Source organism: Parasteatoda tepidariorum, chromosome 3, assembly GCF_043381705.1.
Source record: "Parasteatoda tepidariorum isolate YZ-2023 chromosome 3, CAS_Ptep_4.0, whole genome shotgun sequence".
In the NCBI taxonomy this organism is placed as follows: Eukaryota; Metazoa; Arthropoda; class Arachnida; order Araneae; family Theridiidae; genus Parasteatoda; species Parasteatoda tepidariorum.
The window spans coordinates 79,308,672-79,326,473 of record NC_092206.1 but is presented as its reverse complement, the minus strand read 5'-3'; the positions used below and the strand labels follow the sequence as shown (position 1 = coordinate 79,326,473).

General features: G+C 26.5%; 1 protein-coding gene across 1 annotated transcript; it reads left to right on the top strand.

Annotated features, from left to right (window-relative positions):
* Nucleotides 1-220: 220 nt before the first annotated feature.
* LOC107448602 (uncharacterized) lies at nt 221-1,347 on the top strand. The gene has a single exon (XM_016063868.3). The coding sequence runs from the start codon at nt 221-223 to the stop codon at nt 1,061-1,063; it is 843 nt and encodes a 280-aa protein (XP_015919354.2). The 3' UTR covers nt 1,064-1,347.
* Nucleotides 1,348-17,802: the final 16,455 nt, after the last annotated feature.

Sequence of the window (17,802 nt, the reverse complement as noted above, 5' to 3'; positions counted from 1 at the left end):
ATTTTACCAGTTTGAATCTAGTCACTTCGTCATATTATTATTAAATGTATTTTTTTTCTCTAGTAAATAATTGTGTATAATTACAAACAATTCTCCGGAAAATATTATCTAAGGATGATTCGGTTTTAAAATTTTTAGTTCTAATTTAAATTATAATAAAATATTGCATTGTTTAATAATGTATTTTTTTTCTCTAGATTGCTGTAGTTGAAACTTTGTAATGGACGTGGTTCGCTCTTCCGCTCTTGAACACTTCGTGAATCCTCTGTTACCTGCCTTGGCATCGAAGATGGAGCTGAATCTAATATCCGATGAACGATACAACGGAATGATGTACACCGGTTACTCTGACGGAAACTATAGTCCCTCCTCCAGCCCAACCAGCATTGCATCAGGCAATACTCCAGTCCCGAGTCCCTCCCAGACCGACAGTACAATCAGAACATTTTGTGATCTTTCCACTTATAGTCCCATGAAATCTTTACACTCTTCCAACACCAACAACACTGCCTTTATTTTTCCTGACAACAGTCTTATTTACAAAGGTTCATCGCCGACAAATCTGCAAAGGTCAACCAGACATTATCCCAACATCGCGCCAAAGACTATCGCTGATCTGAGCAATTCATTCACATTTAGCAATCAGCATCAAAGAACATCAGACACTTTGCTAACTCGCGTTACCGATAATGACCCAAGCACTGAATATGTTGGCGACTACAGACATTTGGACAATCAACAAGGCATAAATTTTGAGTCTAATTTCATTCCAGATGATGATGTTGATGACGATGATGACAGTCAATATGATGCAGCTTCGCCAAGGAGTTGCCATAAAAGAAAGCTTTCTGATAGGCCTCCTTCGCCTGCTGTTATGAAAAAAAGAAGACTGGCTGCTAATGCAAGGGAAAGGCGACGAATGCATAGTTTGAACGTTGCATTCGATAAACTAAGAGATGTGGTTCCATCAATTGGTAACGACAGAAAGTTATCAAAGTATGAAACGCTGCAAATGGCCCAAAGTTACATCACTGCTTTGAGTGAGTTGTTGCTTAGAGAATAGTTTATAAAAACTGAACTGAAGTTGTGTAAATATAAATGCCACAGTGCCAATTATATCATTGTTTTAATGATGACGAGGAATCTATTAAGAGAACTTTTAATTTTATATTAGAAAACCTTCTTCTATGAAATTTTTTACAATATATTTTTTTAAAAAAATTGAATAATATCGAAATTACTTAGTTTTGTAATGCCACTATTTATCCCAATTTATGTTTTACATTATTTTGTATGGGTGAAAAAGTTTTAAATCAAATATATATTTTTTTATTAAAAATTATTGCATGAAGTTAAGATAAAAAATATTATTAATATTTTTATATATATTATGAAGATGAAGTATGGATCATAGCATAGTTTTACATTATTTACGTAGCTGTAAAAAAATTTAAATAAAATTGATTTACTTAAAAATAGTTTTGGCACAAAGGATTAATATTTTTATGATGACAGATTAGTATTAAGTTTTTATCAGAACTTAGATTCACATCATTTCATGCTATTGCAGAATATAAATTAAATTAAATTGATTTTTCATAAATATTTTAATTTTAGTTTAATTATATGTAAATCAATATTTTTGTTACGATAGGTATAAATTAGATATTTTTTAGAAACTTATTGCTTTTATAGTAGTATTTTTTAAATGGCACAGAAACACATTGATTGCAGTACGTTCGTCAAATAATGTATTTGAATTTTTTATTTAGATTAAGAGTGCGAACTATCTCAGGGTTCTTCAAACAATCAGGTGAATTATCAATGTTAATTGCTTTTCTTCACAAGGATTTTCTGATTAACGCAATTATGTACAAAATTAAACATATTTTTCTTTTGATTTACTTTCACGTGTGGTCTATTATATTTTATAATTTGTGATTCGAAGATGAATTTCGATTTAGTCAACTATTTTTGCTACATTTATATTCTAGTCTACGTCATAAATGTGCATTTACTATTTTTCGTTTTGATTTTGTTTTTGTATTATCATGTGAAGATACTGTATTTGCATTTTACATAATTATGTTAAACAAAGATCATTTTGGCATAAAAAGGATACATTATATATTTTTGTAAAGATAAAATTCTGAAATTTTTAATTTTTCATGCTTATGAACACAAGGTGCTGATTTAAAAGTAACTATTTATTCATATATATGAACAAATGTTTATTAATTTAGTTTAACTATAGTGAATTTTTAAATTATACACTGCCATATTTTTTTACTGTTTTTAATAGGCTGTACTTGCTAATGGGTGCACTGTTGTTAAAATGCGTACATTTTTACTTAAAATTTCTCTATTTTCTTAAAGATCACAAAGAAACAGTATATTATAGTAAATGTAAATTCAAATTACATTCCATGTTGTTCAATTTGTAAATATATTTGATATTTTATAAATAAATTATTAAATATTTTAGTTTGTATTTCTTGTGTTCATTGTTTTTTCATGAAGTTTAGAATTTAGATCTGAAATGTAGGTATAAAAATCATCCTTATACAAAAAAAATTTTTATTTAAAAAAAATGTTGTAGATATGTAATAATTATGATTTTGATGAGAAAATAAAATAAAAAGAAATTAGAAATGATTAAGGAAATGATATAAGAAGTTATATTAGAAATGATATAAGAAATGATAAATATGTGAAAGGAAACAATGATATATTTCAAGAAAAATCTGATTACGATTATAAATCTTCTCTAATTCATGTTTTATACTTAAGTTTTTTATTCTTTATCATTAGTGTTTTCTGCGGATTTGCCAGAAATTTTGTAACTATAAATAGTTTAATTTTTTAAATCAAATATCTTAAGCTGAATATAAGTTTATTATTATTTAACTATTTTGAACGAAAAATATTTTAAAAAAAAGAATTAAAATCTAAAAAAGAAAATATTCTTATCTGATTATATCAGAGAGATTCTAAGCATTAATAGCCGTACTAAGACTGTGATAAAAATATTACTTCAGATAATATTTTGTTTCTTAATTATCACAGTAAAGTCATTGTTACAATAATAAATTTTAATGTATCATAATAATCTTTTAAATTCTTATGAGCTTTTTCTGATTTCCATATTCATTAGACTCTGTCATTTATAATAAGTTTAAAAGGAAACCTGGTAATTCCAATTAAGTAGATTCAGTAGGACATACATCAATAATGCTAAAACTGACCTTTTTCGATACACATTTTCTAATAAATTACTTCTGATATCGCTTTGAAATTTTTTGGGTTGAAGTTATTTTTGTTCATTGTATTCAGACTACTTTGGTTCAAAGCTGCTTTTTTAAAAAAAATTTTAAAAATAATTTTATAACTTTGTGATGAACGTAGTTTCTGGTTTGCATGTAAAAATTATTTACTTAAGAAATTTTTTTTTTCTTTTTCGTTTTGCTTTTCAGTAGCAAATTTAAACGAAATTCAATTTTTAAAATTGTAAGGAGTATCTTGTATCCTTTTAAGATTTCCTTTTTCTAAAATAAATTTCATAAAATTTATAAAGAGTTATGAAACAACTGTATTGCTCGAAAAATGACACAATAAAATAAAAAATATGTAATCAATTTTAAAAGAAAATTATAAGTAAACGCACAAAACGTTTAAAAATATAAACATTACAAAAAGTTATAATGTAAAATATTAAAAAATAAAAACTGATGACCATATATTTTTGATAGCAAAGTATTAATACGTTTAAATTACCATATTACATGTGAGGATTATTATTTTTTTGAACAATGTTACTCTGAGGAAAAAAGTATGATCGAAATAGCCAGAAAATGGTAAAATTTACTGTGCTTCTGGCTCTAAAGGAACACCAAAAAACTCTAGTAATTTTTTTCCGAAACACTTTGAGAAAAATAATAAAACCTTTATGACGTGTGATAAAATTGGTTAAATGTGGTAAACAGTAGGTAATTTCATCGTGATATCTCAGAATAAGTCATAAAAATATTTATTCGGTTAAATTTACTTTTCATTTTTGTATTTTTACTGAATGTGTGGTAATAAGGACCATAATGTATTTTAATTTGTTAGAAAGAAAAGATACATGTTTTAAGTCTATTTTAGATGACTTGATAAAACTTTTATTTTTAATGTCCTAATTTGTGTATATTTGCTTATAATCATAATGTTTGTTTAGTTAATTATTAAAACTTATTCAATAATTTCATAAATTATTAAGATATAAGTAATGTTATTGAAAAGATAATTATAATTATTTAACATGGTTAGAAAAAAACAGCAATGTGAATGAATTTAAATTTTGATTAATCAAATACTATTCAGTATTTTCATTTTCACTGAGAGCTTTATTAATGTACACATTATTCGAATTACATGTACTGCATTATTGATTCAAAACTTTGGCTAACGTTGGTTAACTATTGCATAACTTTTTATTTTAAACTCACTATTTTGTTACAATAAAATTAAAAAGTTTTATTTTCAATTTTCTTTTTTAAAAGCTTACCTCAAAATGTTAAATTTGCTTATCTGCAAAAGTTTTTCAGATATGAAGCATGAAAAAAGAAGTAGGAAAAATAATATATACACTTAAAAACAATATTTTTTGAAAATATTTTAATTATTTATTCAAAAAGAAAGATGGATATATTTTATAATTATTTTCGTAAATTTAACCTATTTTGTAATTCGTAAAACAGAAGTTTGTTGATAGTATACGATTTGATTTAACAATATTGACGCTTAGATTTTGATGCAAACTCATAATAAAATTTAGCTGTCGATATGCCTGATAACTACAAATTTGAAGGGGAGAAAACTTAATTAATGATCTTGTTAAACATTTTTTTTCAGTTTTTCTAAGAAATATATTTGAGTTTCTACTTTTGTTCGCTTAGTATATATATATATATATATTGCAATATGGTTTATAATTACATTTCCCACGTTTAGCTGGTTTTGTTACAGAGCTATTCAATAGCAGAAAAGAATAACAGATTTAAATTATAATACTAAATGATTTTGCGAAAGAATAAAACATTTCAGAGTAAATTTAATGAAATTGCTTAGGGGCATTCGAAACTAAGAGTCATTGAAAATAGAGTATTTGAAAAACTTTAAAATGAGTAAGAGTCAAGATGAGTCACGAGAATTCCCTATAGATAGGAACTATAAAGCAGACCGAAAGTTTCGCCATCTATCGGCTCTTCGCGTAATTAACTTTCTGATTAAGAATTTGTTTTCATTAAATTTGTTTTTAATTAATCTTGGAATTTTCGATGAATTTATTCATTAATAACTAAAATAAATTATAAAAGAAGAGGAACAGCATTTTAATGTACATTTTATTCTGTTTTTAATATCATTATTTTCAGGCATTGAATTGTTCATATAATACCAAAACATATTTATCTGATTTTCGAGAATGTAATATTCTTGATTGTATTTTAAAATTATAGTTTAAATGGGTAAATCCTTTCTCACAGTAGATTCAATGCGCTCTTATAATTTTGAATTGTTACCTAAAATGATATAAAAATATAAAACGATAAACTAAATAGCAATCATGTATAACAGTGAAATATTTATTTTCAATGTATTTTAACAGCTTTGGTCAAACATCTTAAATATATAAATTAATTTAATTAATAATGAATTTCGAAAATTATCAAGACTTTTGAATGAAGAAAATTTTAAACATAAATCGGAAATACATTTTATATAGTGAATAAATGTATAGTATACATTATTAAAACCTATATCAAAATAACATATACGTAACTATGCGAATCGTCTTACGCCGTAGTATATTGAGTCATATTAAGATACGTTCAAAAAGTAAATTAAATTAAATAAGTTATCTGAAATTTTAAATAAATATATTTTATGATTCAGAATATTGAAAATTAAAGTGCATAACATTATATATTTACCAGTATATTTCTATTGTATCGATTTAAAAATTTTAATAAATTATTGCAAAATTAATTGTATTAAATAATAAAGCGAAAGCAAGTGTTAATAAATAAATGAATGTAAAAAAAAAAAAAAAAAAAAAAAAAAAAAAAAAAAAAANAAAAAAAAAAAAAAAAAAAAAAAAAAAAAAAAAAAAAAACGATTTCTTTTACAACAGGAAAGTTTTATGTAATTAGGAATCAGTGGATTTTCCTAATTCTGTGGATTAATTTCCACATAAAGCCCTATGTGATTAGGAAATACATTAAAAAAATCAATTGAATTATTGTACAAAGAAGAGCGAATTAACCATTAACTATTTTAAAATATTCAAAAAAAGTGGAGCCTTATTTATAATATATTTTTTATTTAACTCTGTCAGGTAAAATTTTTCTCAAATATGAAATGAATTTATAACAAAACTTTAGGGAATAAAGAAAAACATAACACGTTATTTCTTTTAACATATGATGCAGCTTCAATAACTTTTATAAAGAGAAGTATTTGTTATCCTCACAATTAAAAAAAAAGAATGACTTTTCATGATTAACTTAATCAAATATTAAATACACAAATCCTTTTTTTCCAACTGATTTACTTTGTAATAATTTTTTACGCAAAATAATTCTCTCCAGACAATGCTTATAATGCTAAGGAAATAAAATTGACTCCAGTATGAAATTTAATAATTTGGTTAAACTTAGCACCATATTAAGATAGTAACTGAACAATATTATAGTTCAATATGGTTTCAAATTTTCAACAGTTAGTTGTAAATTTCGACCAGTAATTACAAATTTGCAACAAAGTTGTTTATTCAAATCCACTTAAAACACGAAAATTTAACTAGGCTTTTCCTCATCGTTCTTAAGTAAAACAAAAAAAATAAAAAAAAATAAAAATATTTTGGATGCGAAAGATTTTTTTTATTTTAGAAGAGAATAAATTGCACGATAATATGGTTTAATTTGTCACTTAATCGTGTTATATGATTTAAAGTTCCTTATACATAGTTTGGAGTAAATTAATTTAAATTAGTTTTGTTTAAATACATTTTAATTTCATTTTACAATAAATTCACGCTAAAATTTATATAAATATACTTGCTAAATTTTTTATTCACTCAAATGGTATGACTTAAGCTTATCGCATTCACAGAAATCCAAGAATCAACAAGACAACAGTGTTTCCGGTAGGAAGCTTGCAATTAAAGAAAGTGAGACTTTACATGTCACAACATGTCTTTCAGCGCCACTCTATTGTGGCTAACCATCAAACAACCAGTGTCTATTCTTTCGTTGTCGGATCACAAAACCTCCCTCATGGATAAACACAGGTCCCTCATAAAAGTCACCACCCTTTTTACCTGATATCCTCTTATTATGTAAGGCGCCAGACAACAGTAATGCACCACCCAGGAACTAAAAGTCTGATGACCGCTGGTCATCAAAGTTGCTTGACGCAAACTATCGAATAAGATGTGTGGGTCCATGAGTGGTAGGTTGGCAAATCATATCGTCATTAGTGGCATCTATTATGACCCCTTTTACGCTTTGGGTGGAGTGTTGTCCACCCAGGAGATGACCATAGCGTGATCAGTTCGAAAAGTTGATTGAAGGATGTGAGTTTTTTGTTCTTAGGTGATCTGCGTTGGTGGTCATTGACTGATTTGTTTTTGTTGAAGAAGGTGGATATTACTCAAAATTTTCTTAAGATGAAGACTCTCCCTCCTTTTTCTCTTTTTTTTCTTCTTTGAACACTTGAGGTTTCCTTCAAAAAGAAAAATAGAAAATTAGTGTATAGAAAATGTTGTAGGCTAATTAAGAAATCCAGCACTTCAAAAATGCTAACAATATTTTGGCTTTCGCTAGTCTAGGCTTATTACAATTGTCTAAGTTGCGTGAGATATTTTTAATTAGATTAAACTCGCTCACTAAAATAAATTTTAAAAAAGCTAGGCTGATAGAAAAAAAACATTTGAGACGTCTCTAATTAGCCTGGTGTATTTCAAAATGGCTGCGGCTTTTTGCTAGGAGCTGGAAAATTCAGTCAGCCTACGACATACATATGAAACGAAAATAATAGCTTTACTATTAATTTTGATTGTACATAAGGCAATTTCTTTTCTGTATTTTAATGTGTAATTTATTTTGCTCTTGTTGGGATATCCCTCATTCATAAACATACTAATATAGCAAAATTTTGAGAGCACAGGATTTTTATGTATAGAGTTTTTCACGTGAAAAAGTTATTCCTGATAAAACTTGGTAGTAATATATTCATTAAAGTATCAATTTTATTCATAGAAATTCAATGTGAATATAAAGAAACAGCTTTAGAAGTTGTATCGTCATCAGTAAATCTGAGAAATGTCTATAGATACCCATTTTCTTTATAGGACCATCAAGTGTCAATAAGTATTTTCTAAGATGTAAATCACGTTTAGAGAGAGAAATCTTATGTTTAGAGAGAAAATAGGCAATTGATGAGCCCACTGACACCAATTTGAAAGGCAAACTATAGCTTGCCGCTATTCAATCGGAACCCCCGACTATGGAGAAATGAGCGTGCGGACGCGTGGCACCTATAAAGTCGAAACGAACGCATCATTGAGTGCGTCTTCCATCTGTTTTGTGGGGGATTATTCTATGAAAACAAACTCCACAGGAATATCATTTTTTACATAAAAGATGAAATCTACGCATTTAATTCCCTTAAATTCAAGAGCATCAAATTTCAATTAGCAAGAGCATTAAGTTTTTTAATAAAATGTAATTAAATAAGATAATTTAATAATACAATTAACTATATAATATAATTAACAATACAATATAATTAATATAATATATTGCAATTATTATATATTTAATATGTAACAATGAATTTAATAAAATACAATTTATATAGTCAAAATTAGTTGTAATGTTCAATTAATTTTATTCTATACATTAATGCCATGATATTAATAATTATCATATTGTTATTAATTATCAAGAAATTATTAATAACTACTTGATGATGACTTTGCTTATAAACTCAACATGACAAAACTCATGAGTGATTTGAAGTCATTTTTTTTGCAATTAATATTAGCTTGCTGAAAAATAGAACAGATTTTTTTTTTATCTTGTGAAACGATACAATTTGTGCAAAAGTGTCTTAATATAGCGTTTTAGAAAATAAGAATATCATAGAATTAAAAGTGTATTATATATAATGCATATTTTTCTTTATAAAGATGAATCTATCTTTGAGATTGTATGTGTGACTTTAGTAAATGATTGCTTGTAATGTAAATGATTACTTGATGATGACTTTGCTTATAAACTCAACATGACAAAACTCATGAGTGATTTGAAGTCATTTTTTTTTGCAATTAATATTAGCTTGCTGAAAAATAGAACAGATTTTTTTTTATCTTGTGAAACGATACAATGTGTGCAAAAGTGTCTTAATATAGCGTTTTAGAAAATAAGAATATCATAGAATTAAAAGTGTATTATATATAATGCATATTTTTCTTTATAAAGATGAATCTATCTTTGAGATTGTATGTGTGACTTTAGTAAATGATTGCCACGTGACTTAGTTTCAAAATATGCTTTCTAAATTTGTCACTATGTCTTCATTATTATCAAAAATTTACATATTGAAATAAACAGTGTAATGGTTATCATAACATAAAGATAGAAATTTCGGATCTCAAGCAAACTTACTTACAAAAACGTTACTTTTTTTAGCATTAATTATTTTTTAATATTCTATTGCTAATTTATTTATTTGATTTTTAGATTAAATTTATTTTTAATTAAAAATTTATAAAATCATGTATATGAAGTTATATGCATTAATATGTATTCTTATTTGTTAAATACATAAGTCATTCAAGTAAATGATTCACGAAAAATTGTTTCCATTAAATATTAGTTTCATTTAATTATTAGTTTAAGTAAATAGATAGAGAATAAAACAATAAATTCGTAATTAAAATCTGTGTAATATTAAACATGAAAAATATTTTAAAAATATACACTGAACTCAGCATGCGCTTTGTAAGGATGGGATTTTTCAATAAATCTTCATTTATCATTATATAGCAAACTGTTTTATTTGAAATGAATTTAATTTTCTGAACTAAAATATATGTTAGGTGAAACAGATGTGAAATACTTCCATAAATATTTTATAAAGATTATTGAACAGAAAAAATAACAGAAATAGAGCTGATTTATTTAACTTTGTGTAATTAGAATAAAATAAGTGTCATGCACTAACGTAAATTAGCTTAATTTTTACAACTACTTCATTTTTTATCCGGAGAATTTCACTAAAACCACAAATATGCAAAAATAGGAATGCCACTTAATGAGTTAAATAAAGAAAGAAGAAAAAAAATTTAAAAAAATAATACAAGCCCAGGAGGTCAATATGTGGTTACTGGTTCTCCTGAATTTCGGCGGAAAAAACAACCATCACTGACAGTTCCTTTCTTGAATTTCACTTAGCAATATTGGCGTCAAAAAGTAACAACCCTTTTTAGATTGCCGCCATTATTGAAGGCAAAAGTAAACATAGTTAAAGCTAGAAAGGTGTGATTTGAATCAATTGCGAATGCGCCAAGTTGTCGGCTTTTAGCTGATAAAAGGTGTGTAATTGGCACGCTTGGTTCGTTACCTTAGGTGAGATGGCGTGGACAAGTGGGCGTTTGTGCGGGTGGCTAAAAGGAAGTGAACTATATGAGCTTATTGAAGTAAGGAGATGTGGGTGGTCGTTTACCTGAATTGGTCTCTCAAGAGTTGAATGAGCAAACCATGACCAGTGTCTCGATCGGAGACTTGCTAAGTAATCTACTGAACAGCCAGCCATTATTATTTTTCTTTTGCATTTTTTTTTAAAGTTGACGTAAGACATTTAAAATTTAACTCTATTTGTTTGATATTAAATGAGCCTGTACTTCATAAAAATTTTAAAAACAACACAGGAAACTTCTTTTTAAAAAAGTTAATTCTATACGCTTGATATAAGAGCTAGGATTATAAACTTTAAGAATAATATCTGAAACATTCTCTTCTAAAAATTAACTTTATACTTTATATCTTTAATTATTAATAAATTTGGCTTAATAAATAAATAAACAATATTTTAAAAAAAATTTCCTAAAAGTTAACTCTATATGTTTAATTATTAATATGTCGTGACTAAAAGGAAACATCAAAAAAAATTTTTTTTTTCCAACAGTTAATTTCATACGCTTGAAAATTAAAGAGATAAGCTTGAGAACTTTAACAACAGCATCGTAAACAGTTTCTGCAACAAAAAGAAAGTATTTTATAGTGAGAGTGCCAGTGAAAAATCAACGTAAACGCCAAAAAAAATTCAAAATTGAGATTTTTATATATTTGGCAGCTCTGTATGGTTAGCTACATATTACAAAAACAAAAAAAAAACAAAAATTATTAGTTTTTTGAAATTATTTATATTAATTATTTATTATATTATTATATTTAATTATGTATTATCACTATTTTAGTATTCATAGCATTAACAATAGAAGAAAAGTAATTGTTAAGCTACTTTGCTCAGAATCAATCATAAAGCATTTACGTTGTTTTCTGAATTGCACTGCAGTACAGCCTTCGACATCTTCCAAACAAAGTTGAGCAAATAATCTCTCATTGAAGGCATTTCTTTTGATTTTATTAACTGCTGCAATGACATCATCTAGTGATCCAACGATCTAGTGATCATTAAGATTTTTTGAGACGAAATGATGTCGATGAATGACACAATGTATTGAAAATACATTCGATATAGAATGTTTTAAGTATATCATAAGGCCTCTGTATCTTCCATTGCTGAAGAACCTTTAGTTGCAACGGAAATATCAGTCAAAGGCATAGTTTTTACATCGAAAGTTCCTCTTAATTCCGGACATAAAGTTTTACCTTTTGCATCGGTTTCCAAACATTTGGCAAATAAAAATTCTTGGCAACAATTTTTTCTTTTTTACAAATCTTACAGAAGCTAGGAGAAAAGCTTCGTTTCCCGGTAAAGTAGACTCGTCAAGCTGTATAAAAAATTCAAATGTTTTTAAATACTCACATAAAATCTACTCACTGAGCTATTTCGTCAATTCTTCTTTGTACTATATTATTACTCAGTGGAATTCTTTTTATAATGTCGAAAACTTGTTCGTGCAACACGATGTGTATTACTTCACTTACAGCTGGTAAAATAAGTTCTTCACCAATAGTGTTCGGCTTTCCGGACTTTGCAATCAGTAAGGAAATGTTATAAGAAGCACTGTTAGATGTCGTCGCTATTAGTTGTTGTAGTGACGATGTTACTAAATATTTTTCTTTGACTCTCTGCAAAAACATTAAATCCTAATCTTTTTGTCACTATAGATTTTTATTGAATGTTCTTTAATCTTAGAAAGTTTCGTTGAATCATTTGACATAGTTTTATTACATAAAATGTTCACAAATAAAGTACAATTTCCTAGTAAAGAAATAAAGTCATACTTCAAATATTCAACACTGTATTGTCGACATTTTTTCTTCTGCTGGCTCATACTGTTATCTGTTTAAAAAAAACATAAAAGGTCATAAGAAAATTTGTATATCGAATGTTTTAGTTGTAAAAAACCACCTCTTATAATAATTATTTTCAACGGAATGCTGCAGTGAAGCCCTTTTGAATTAATTATTTAACGTAAAGATAAAACTTCATGTAATTTTTGAATAAATTATAATTCCCAATAATTAACTTCTTTCAAAGATATATCTGTATTAAAAAAAAACTTAAGATCTCTTTCTAAGTTTTCAATAAATAAAAAAAAGCAATCTCTTAACCATTAGGACGCAAAAATTGCTACAATTTTATTTATTTTAATTTTCATTATAATGAAAATTTATCAGGATTTTATTAATTTTATATCCAATACTGCGCGGACCTCTGACGTCGTTCAGGTACCCCAAATAATTTTTACTTTTCCATGTACCCCTGAATGATATCAGGATCAGGAACCCCTGGGGGTCAATAGGGACCACTTTGGGAACCACTGCTAAATTGCATCATGATAAAATTATCAAATTTTACTTCATTTATCCAATTTTATAACATATTATAAAACCATATTTTATAGTTAACTTTACCAATAGCATTGCTAAAGCGCAAAAAATTACTGTGTTTTTGAAGTTCCCATAGAGCGAGAAATACGGTAAACTTTACCGCATTCTGGTAGTTTTGACCATATTTTCTTCCGCGCATTGGCTTTTAAATATCGTATTATCTGCAAAATAGTTGCGAAGATGAAATTTAACGAAATATTGTTGAAGGAATAAAAGTTTGGATAAAATAACTCTTTTGTCGATTTTAAAAATTATAAAAATATGTTTTCCTCTTTAAAAAATTCCGTCAATTCATTATAAGTCAATTCATCATCACAAAAAAAGAAAAAACAAAAAAAAACCTGATGTCAAAAAAAATATACGATATATTTTTATCTTAATATTTAAAATATAAATTTCATTCAGATAAATTCATCGATTTAAATACAAAACAGAGCATTCGTATTGAAATTTTACAAGAAAATTTGTGAGTAAGATGATTTAGGATAATTTTCCATTCAAAAAATCTTAAAGAAATTAATTTTGAAAGGTTTTTTTAGGAATAAATGTTGAGATTAAATGAACCTTTTATCGATGTTAAAACTTAAGAAAATTGTTTTTTGTCTTTAAAAAATTTCTTTAATTCATAATAATTCATTTAATTCATATTTATAAATATATTTATAAGTATATTTACAAACAAATGATTACAGAAAAATATTTTAAATTCTTATCTTTTAATTCTTATCTTTTATCTTTTCCTAGCTCTAAAATAAAAATTTCATAAAAAATTCAAAAACAAAGATAAAGAATAAAAAATTCAAATACAAAGTATAAAATTCTTATTGAAATTTCGCAGAGAAAAGTTTGAGTAAGATGCTGCGGGGTGTTTTTTTCATTCAGTAGTTCATCCTTTACCATAAACATCCTTGAAGAGCAACTATCCAATTAAAAGGAAAAGGATATCAAGGGTTGAAGGAAAGAGTTTTTACAAGACGATTGAAGGGTGGAGTGTGCACCTAATAAGGCAGGAAGAAGCTGATCCTGTTTTTGTTCGAAACTTCTTTCTGCTCAGCCCTAAGGAAGAAGATAGAGCGGAAGTCTAAAAGCGGGATGTACCATTATCGGAAGGGACTGCCCCTGTTTTGAATCACTCAAGCAGAAAATCTAAAGGAACCATAAGAAGATCACATCCTCTAGAAAATTTTTCTTTCATTAATACATAGTTTAATTACTATGGGAAAAGTTTTTACGTGATGTTAGAAATTCTCGCTCTTTGAAAATTATTTGTTTAGCAATTGAATTGAATTCCGTGGAGCAAAAAGTTATGTACTTTTATCAGTATGTTCTGTAAGAAAGATTTTTATAAATAAAATATTTAATAGAAAACAGAATAAGTAATGTAAGCATTAAATATGATGGTGATAATGATAATTCAATAAAGAACATAAAATAAAAAATATCAGGGGGACAACGATAGAGTCTAAATACAGATGTATGGAATATACAACAAATTAAATTTTAAAAATTACAAAAAGATAATAAAAAAATTCTTGAATCAAACGAAATATTACAACAGAAAAGTAACTAATAGCTAAAGCAAAAAAATAATGTGGATAAAGCAGGAATAAAAGTACATAAATTGACATACTATAGTTTCATTTATTTAAACGAGAACCTTTCTTAGTGTCTAAACACTAAATGATTTGATGTTTAGACACTAAGGTGGTTAGACATTTGGTATTTAGATACTGAAGAAGGTTATTATTTATAAAACTGAAACGAAAATATGTCTATTTAAGTATTTTCATTTGTGCTTTATTTATGTTGTTTTTTTCACTTTTATCTGTATAGTACAAAGCAACTCTTATCCTTTAATTAAAAAACTAAAGGTTTAAAATACTAAATTAAAAACAAACTCAAAAATGATAAAGTCTGCTTGCCACAACAAAAGGAACAGTGTGGCTCAGACGCCAGACTAATGAGTTGTAAATACGCGACTAATGTCCTGTGGAAAGACACTGCGTGTTGGCGTTGCCAGTCTAAATTGGTGTTTGGTTTAATATTTTTCCACTTCCTAAATATCTAAAAATAAGTTATGAAATTAAAATACGAATTTATGTATTGAAACTTCTTCAGAAAGAATGTGGATTCAGTAAAAGTAAGTTTTGTAACAGTTATTTTTATTCGTAGCTTTTAGTAATGTGGTAAGTAAGTTAAATTCATCAAGTCCTATGTAATTATGATTCTTTAAAGGTAAAATAATAGTAAATGATGAATTTTAAATGTAACAAAATCATGTTTTAGTAAATTCAGCAGAAGTGAGTGAAATTACTTATTTATAATCTATTAATTTAAGAACTTCACATACAGTATTTAATCACCATAATTGAGGTGCTTTTAAGAAATTAGGTTTTAATAAATCTAAATTATGTATAAAAGAACTTCAGGGACTGCTTTATAGTTCAATCGCATTTTACTGTCAGAAAATGTAATAGATTTAGTATCAAATATTTGTCTAATTTTAATAAATTTAAAAAAATTTAATATTTGTTTCAAAATATATATTTAATTATATGCAAAATATATATTATGTATAAAATATTTGCTTCAAGTTAAGGACACCTTTACTAAATTAATAGACTTTTGTGCTTCAAAATAACTAGTTTCGTACTTTTTGGGACACTGCACAATTTAGCTGAAATGCTGCCAGGTGAAGATGAATCTAAAAAGTTTAGAAATTTAATGAGACATACACATATATTCAAAGAGAAACTTTTTTTTAAACATGGAATGAACTTTTAGAAAATTAGTTCAGTTATAGGAATTTAATTACCTATAATTAGTCTCAAATCAAGATTTAACATTTTTTGGAAGGTAATGTTGCTTGTATATTATTTCAAAACAATTATCTCAAACAATTAAAGGCTATATTCTTAGAAAATAATAAACTAGGGAAGATAAGCAGTTTTACGCATCTTGGAAGTGTAATTAACAACAGAGGAGGAACTGGTGAAGATACTTTAAATATATTAAATAAAGCTTAAAGTAGTTAAGCTATTCTCAATAATTTCTGGAAAAACCAAAAAGCTAAGAAATTTAACAAAAAATAGAATTTTCAATACTTATGTTAAAGCTGTCCTACTCTACGGATCAGAGACATGACATGAAAAAATTGTTAATACAAGTTTTTATTGAGAACTGTTTCAGAAGAATCTTGCGTATCAAGTGGTTTATTAAAGTTTGCAATGCAGAAATTCTTAGAAAAGCAAAACAGAAACCGATTGATCTGGAAATTAAAAAAAATAAGAAAACGTAAATGAAACGGAATATTAACCACCCTAAGCTTAATTACGATATACTGTGGTAAATATGTTGTACTATGCAATCGTAAAATTAAACTATACTAAACTCAGTCACGCTATACTAGGTTTTAACCACATAATCATGGAAATTTAACTATCCTAGGCTTCAATACACTATGCCATGGTTGAGCTATATAATAATTCAAATTAAACTATACTTAACTTATTTACCCTTTACTATGGTTGAAGCATATAATCATGCAAATTAAACCACCCTAAATTTAATCACACTATTATGGTTAAACTTGATTGCAAAATGTTTGTTCAATTTATTATCTTAGCTGATTCTGACGATTTCAACTGTTATCCAGTCATGCAGTTTTAAGTGTAAATAAGGTACCAATATTGTGGTTTAAAATCAACTTCCATTTCTGGGAGATATATCTTAAATATCATATCAAAATATACTTAATTATTCAGACATATTGCTTAATTATCGCTAAAATATCTGAATATACTTAATAAACACAATCTTTATTTTCGAAAAGTCGTTATCATTGAAATATTTATTAATAATCAAGCAAAATAGATAAATACTGTTATTTAAACATAAAATATTCATGGAATATTTTGATATATAAAATTTTTTTTACATCAGGAAAAAATTAAAATTTCTTTATTCGAATTTAATTCAATCTTTTTTTCGTACTTAGCAATTATTTTAATTTCATTATTAATTTAGTATTCAATACAATTTAAATATATTCAATAGTATTTAAATAAAACAGATAACTACTGTTGTCTTTACATAAAAAATTCATGAAATATTGCTCTATATAAAGTTTTTTTCCTCTGTTTCGGAAAAATATTTTTTTTCTTCTTTTTGCTAGCAAAATTTAATTGTATCTTCTTTCAATGATGACACTATATAATCGTCTAATTTGGAATTCGAGCAGACGACTTCCTTCCGCTCTAGAAAACGCTCGAAGGTGTTGCGGCAGAAGAATAGATCATCCCCCACATCCTTGGCCTAAGGGGACGTTGCTTTCTCTTCTCTTCAAAATAACCAACTTCGTTATAAATATTTGGAGAATTGCACACGCCTTATTGAGATAAAAAAAATTTAAATAACATTTAGAGGGAGAGTAGAAAGGGTTCAGAATAGGAAATAAACATTCCATGGCTTATTAAAAGCCAATGATTTTCTTATAGTGTATTTAGTTTGTTTCTGTATTTTATGTACAAAGTGTGGTTATTAATTTCTAGGAGTGATCGAACAGCTCCAGGAAATATTATGTGAGTTATGTGAGTTAGTATGTTTTGAATTTACATCTATGTCATAAAATTCACTTTTGTACTTTATTGTAAAATTTCTTTAACGATTTTTTAAA